Source organism: Amblyomma maculatum, chromosome 2, assembly GCF_055883805.1.
Source record: "Amblyomma maculatum isolate TAMU_Amacu chromosome 2, ASM5588380v1, whole genome shotgun sequence".
Lineage (NCBI taxonomy): Eukaryota > Metazoa > Arthropoda > Arachnida > Ixodida > Ixodidae > Amblyomma > Amblyomma maculatum.
In genome coordinates this window covers 165,124,365-165,129,364 of record NC_139345.1, presented here as the reverse complement: position 1 = coordinate 165,129,364, position 5,000 = coordinate 165,124,365, and the positions used below count along the sequence as shown (strand labels likewise).

Sequence of the window (5,000 nt, the reverse complement as noted above, 5' to 3'; positions counted from 1 at the left end):
GACTATACCCACTGCAGGGCCAAGGCCTCTCTCTTATTTCTCCAATTAACCCAGTTCTGTGCTAGCTCCATCCCCTGCGAACTCCTTAACCTCATCCGCCCACCTACTTTCTGCCACCCTTTGCTACGCTTTCCTTCCCTTGGAATCTAGTTTGTTACCCTAAGCGACCATCGGTTATCCTCTCTTCGCACTACATGTCCTGCCCATGTCCATTTCGTCTTCTTAATTTCCGATAGAATGTCAGTAACTTGAGTTATTTCTCTGACCACTGTGCACGCTTCCTATCTCTTAATGTTACCCCTACCATTTTTCGTTCCATAGCCCTCTGGGTTGTCCTCAACTTAAGTAGAACCCTCTTGGTTAGCCACCACGTTTCAGCCCCATAGGTGAGTACAGGTAAGATATAACTGTTCTATTCTTTCCTCTTGAGCGATACCGGTAAGCTGCTAGTCATAATCTGTGAGTGCTTGCCAAATGCGCTCCATCCCAATCTTATTCTTATTGTTATTTCCTTTTCATGGTCCGGATCTGCGGTTACTACCTGTACTAAGTAGACGTATTCGCCTACTACTTCCAGTGCTTCAACGCAGGTCACTTCAAAGCATTTCACCCCATCAAACACGTCTACTTTTTTCTTGTTGTCGTTGTTCATATTTGTGCTTAAGAGAACAGTAATAGCGCAGATAATAAATTTGGCTCTAAGAAATCTAAGAAGCAAAAATGTACTTACGGACAGAACTGCACCAACCGCCGCACTCTGCGAAAGAAACGAAATTTTTGTTTTTCTTCCAGACATTGTTGTACGCCGTTTTCCCAAAGAGTTTCAATGTTAAAAAATAATAAAGACATTTTTCAAAGTTCATGTTGTAATTCCCACCGTTTTGCGAGCAATAAAGAGGAGTTGAAAATTCTTGGTTATTGATTGATGCTTTCGCCACCCTGAAAGTTGTATACGTTTTAATAAACTATTTCCGAAAACTCTCGCATATATTTGCTATGAAAACTATTTACCTCGATATTTATTATTTTGTAGGCTGTTTACACACCCTTCAGACTAGAAGGCCTCACTCTGTAATAAGCTTACTCAATTTAAACTAAATTTTAAAACGCTTTTGTACAATGCGGTCTCAGAATGTTCCCATTCACTTCGCGTCAAAATGTCAAAAAGTTTGATGCGTTTCCCCAAGTTAAATTCCTGCTAGATTGCTAAGCAGCCATATAAGTTAATGCATGGTTCAAAATTTGTAACGCTACAATCATCACGGAAGAAACACGTTTAGAAAATATTTAAATATTTGGACATGAAAGCTAAAGTCCCCACATTTCGAGTGCCTATTACAGACTGCAGCCGCCTAATGGCGCATTCGGCTGGGGGACGAAAGCAGAGGCGCCGAGCATTGCAGAGCAGTACAGGAGCACGCCAAGCGAGGGTGTAACCATCCTCCCACAAGAACGCTCTCTGCGTTTCGAGAGCAGCGCTCCACGACCACGTCACCGCACTTTGTCCCCAGCGTTCTCCGCCTGCCCGCAAACGCGGCAGATGCAACCCGAGGAGGGGCCAACGCTCCGTGACGAACCGCTTGTTTTGTATGCCTTTGTTCTCACAGCGCGGCGTTTTGCCTCCTTTGGCCCTTTCAACGCCAGCAGCGACTCTCGAACATGCATACAGCACCTGAGCAATGCTTCGCCGACGCTTTGCAGCCGCCCGGTTGACCGTCGCCGACTCAGGACAAAAAAAAAAAAAAAAAAAAAAAAAAAAGATCGCTGGGATATGACGCTTTATGCCATGTGACTTCCTCTACAGTCGCTTTAGACGAGAGAGCAGTCGGGAGTGCACTCGGATGATCTCATCGGAGGAAAAGCCCTCCTCTTCTACCTTTGGAAGCCAGTGATTTTACTCCTGCTCTCCCACTGGAGGGCGCCCGCTTGTCTGAGACCACTTTCGAAGTGCTCTCGAGTGCACCTGCTCTCCCACTCGATTGCACTATAGGTCGGGCTGAAAGCATGAACTTCAAATCATAAAGGTATGACTCCTTACCTCACATTATCTTGCTAAGCAGCTGTAGCAATTTCTGTCGCATTTAAAACTTGTAATGCTGGATGCGTTCTTGCGTCAGTACGTGCGATGAGAAACTATTTACGTATTTAAATTAAGCGTAATATATGCATGGAGCCAGTGCCGTATACATTTAAAGGCCTATTAGAAACTGCAACCTTCTAAGTCACACTGAAAGCTTTCTAACATTCGTACTCTTCAGGGAAAGGAAGTAACTTTTTGGTAAGGAATTAAGCAATAAAATTATTTAGACGGAGACAGTTTTGAAGAGTGTCAAAACAGTTCACTCACAAAGTCGACATCGGCATCGCACTGCTTCTTCAGAAACTCGGCCACGTCGCCACCTTGACTGCGGATAACATCCCGGGCTCTACCCGTGAGCTGCAAGGAAAACCGTCAACAGCATCAAGCTAAGTGCCTACACTGCACCACGAAATCCTCTCTGCATCACTGACTCGGTCATACGTAATCGTGAAAACAGAGCCTCATTGTGCAAATTGCGTTTAATTGTCGCTACGAAAACTTTAATGCAGTTTCTTTATTCTTCATTTCCTATTTTCACGTAGGGAGGCAGCCGAGGTAAAAAGTCCATGCAAGAAGCTTAAGGAGCCCTCGACCTCCGTACAAGCAACAGCAGTGGACAGATACCACTTCCACTAAGATGTTAAATACAATGTCACTGAACGGACAAAAATTCCATCACCAGCAGACATATTTCTGCGAGTTTTTGTTTAATAAAACGTTCAAATGTACGCCTGTCATTTGGTTTCTCCGGCTGCGGTAGCCCTACGGTATGGTGCTCGACTTCTGCACCCAAGGGAGCAATCTGAATCCCAGCCACGGTGACCGCTTTTGCATAAAGGCGAAACGATAAACGCTCTCCTACTGTGCGAAATCATTTCATGTTCATGTTAACAGCAGTTGGTTGACCTTTCTGGAGCACTCAGCTAGGCGCTTCTCATAGTCGCAGTCACTTTGGGGCATTAAGCCTTACAAACCATACCAAACCATGTGGCTTTTTTCCCAGTGTCGCTCAGTATGTAGTGCTGAGAAAGACAACCCAGCAAGCAGAGTAACTTCCCGTTTTGCCATTTTGCCTATCTTAACTATAATAGCAATGACACTGGCCCCGTTTCACGGAGTTCAAACAGTGCAGTCCGGACAGTGCTTGGTTTCTTGTTGGTCGCGTTGAGGCTACGTCTGTGATATTGAGCACGCTAGACACTTTCTACATCACAGTTACTTACGTCTCTTAGCTTATGACTGTTTTTCTTACGACTGTTTTTCGCAGGGTTTATAAGGTTTCGCAGCCCAAAGCGACATCGTGTTTGAACGACGCAGCAGTTGAGGCCTCCGGAACTTTCGACGACTTGACGTTCTTCAACGTGCACTGACGTTCCAGCAGTACAAGGGGACTTTGAATTTCGCTTCCACCGAAACGCTGCCTTCGTGCCTGTGGTCGAGCCTGCGCCCTCGCAATCCCCAGTGGGCAACCCTAATCAATCAGCCACCATGGCGGTGCGGTCACCTATTAAGTATTTATGTTCTGAAAGTTCTATTTAATTTATGGTCCTATTCTTTTATTCACTCGCACCTCACGACGAAGTTGTACACCTTCTGAGGCAGCTTGTCAGTATACTATTTAGCTACATTACCATCTACTCCTGTCGGGCCCTCACTAATGACACTCGTAATGTTATTAGCCATCAGTACACTAAAGCCGTAGTCCGTTATAAACAGAGTCCCAGAATGCATGCTCTTTTCCATGTGCCGCTGGCTCGTTATTGAAGTTATCGTTGTCAGTTTCCTTGGTCGCCTCGGTAACGCTAAGCTGGTTCCAGTCCTTACCACACTACGGTCACTACGTCCCACCGGTAAGCAGGTACTCATCTCGCATAGTGTCACCATGAGTGTCAGTATCAACCGTGTTCATTTTGTACTCTCGCAATTAATCTTTAACGTCCGCTTCTGACTGTCCATTTCGTGGAAGAAGCTACTCATAATAGGGAACGGATTATTCTGTACTCTACGTATTAAGGAAAAAAATATTCTAAATATTTGGAAGCAATTTCAGAATGCAGAGAAGTAGCCTAAGCATTCCATGCTACAGTGCAGAGTACGCAGAACCAATAAATGTGAGCACGAATACCTTGGAGTCAACTTTTTCTCCCATGCACTTCAGCACGGCCGTGATCTGGTCGTTGTTCAGGGCTGAAAAGACGAGAGAAATAGAAGTTATGTTTTTGACGTGTTCATTTCGCTTTATATCAGAACTGCACTGCACTCAGAGTTCCCAATAGCCTGCGATTTATAGATTATTGTGAAGCATATAGATGCCAAACTGTGTTTAATGCACACAAAAACTGGCGCGAAGTAGTCTAAAGGCCTAGCCCTCATGTAATACCCACTTGTAATACCCTAATGTAATACCCCTTGTAATACCCCTGTAATGTAATACCCCTTGAATGGGGCCTTTCAGACACTAATGAAGAAGTAAATGAATAAAACCGATATGTTCTTTGTGTCCATATAGACTCATTAATGACAAAGTAGCAATGTTGCATTACGATTGCTTTCTCTTAAAATACGTGCGGAGAGTTGGTGAATCCATTATTTTCCACGTCTTACGCTCAAATCACCAGGTATGCATTAATACACTCTGGGAGGCTTGTTGATGCTTGTTTAAAAAAAAAAAAAAGACGATGCGCAAGAAAAGACCTCAAAGAACCTGTCTTCTTTGATGTCTTTTTTAGTCATAGTATGTTTCCTTTTTTTTATTATATTTTTCTTCGCTTCTTCGTTTCAGATGTATATGGCATCCTTTAGGTGCAAAGTACGACTTTGTTTCCTTTTCGCGCTCACTAACGATGATTTCAAAAATAGTCAGTTGATATAACGTTTTCGTCATTTTCTTGCGGCAGATATTGCGTCATGTGCATCTCTT

The 5,000-nt window shown here is 44.0% G+C and overlaps 1 protein-coding gene across 1 annotated transcript in view; it reads right to left on the bottom strand.

Moving 5' to 3' along the window:
* Positions 1-5,000, bottom strand: part of LOC146200344 (uncharacterized) — a 7,118-nt gene that overhangs the window by 1,352 nt on the left and 766 nt on the right. Inside the window, exons 2-4 of the mRNA XM_084592921.1 lie at positions 4,206-4,267; positions 2,348-2,437; positions 731-757 (exon numbers count right to left, since the gene is read on the bottom strand). Coding sequence (XP_084449047.1) covers positions 731-757; positions 2,348-2,437; positions 4,206-4,267 — 179 coding nt within the window. The remainder of the gene's footprint in view (positions 1-730; positions 758-2,347; positions 2,438-4,205; positions 4,268-5,000) is intronic.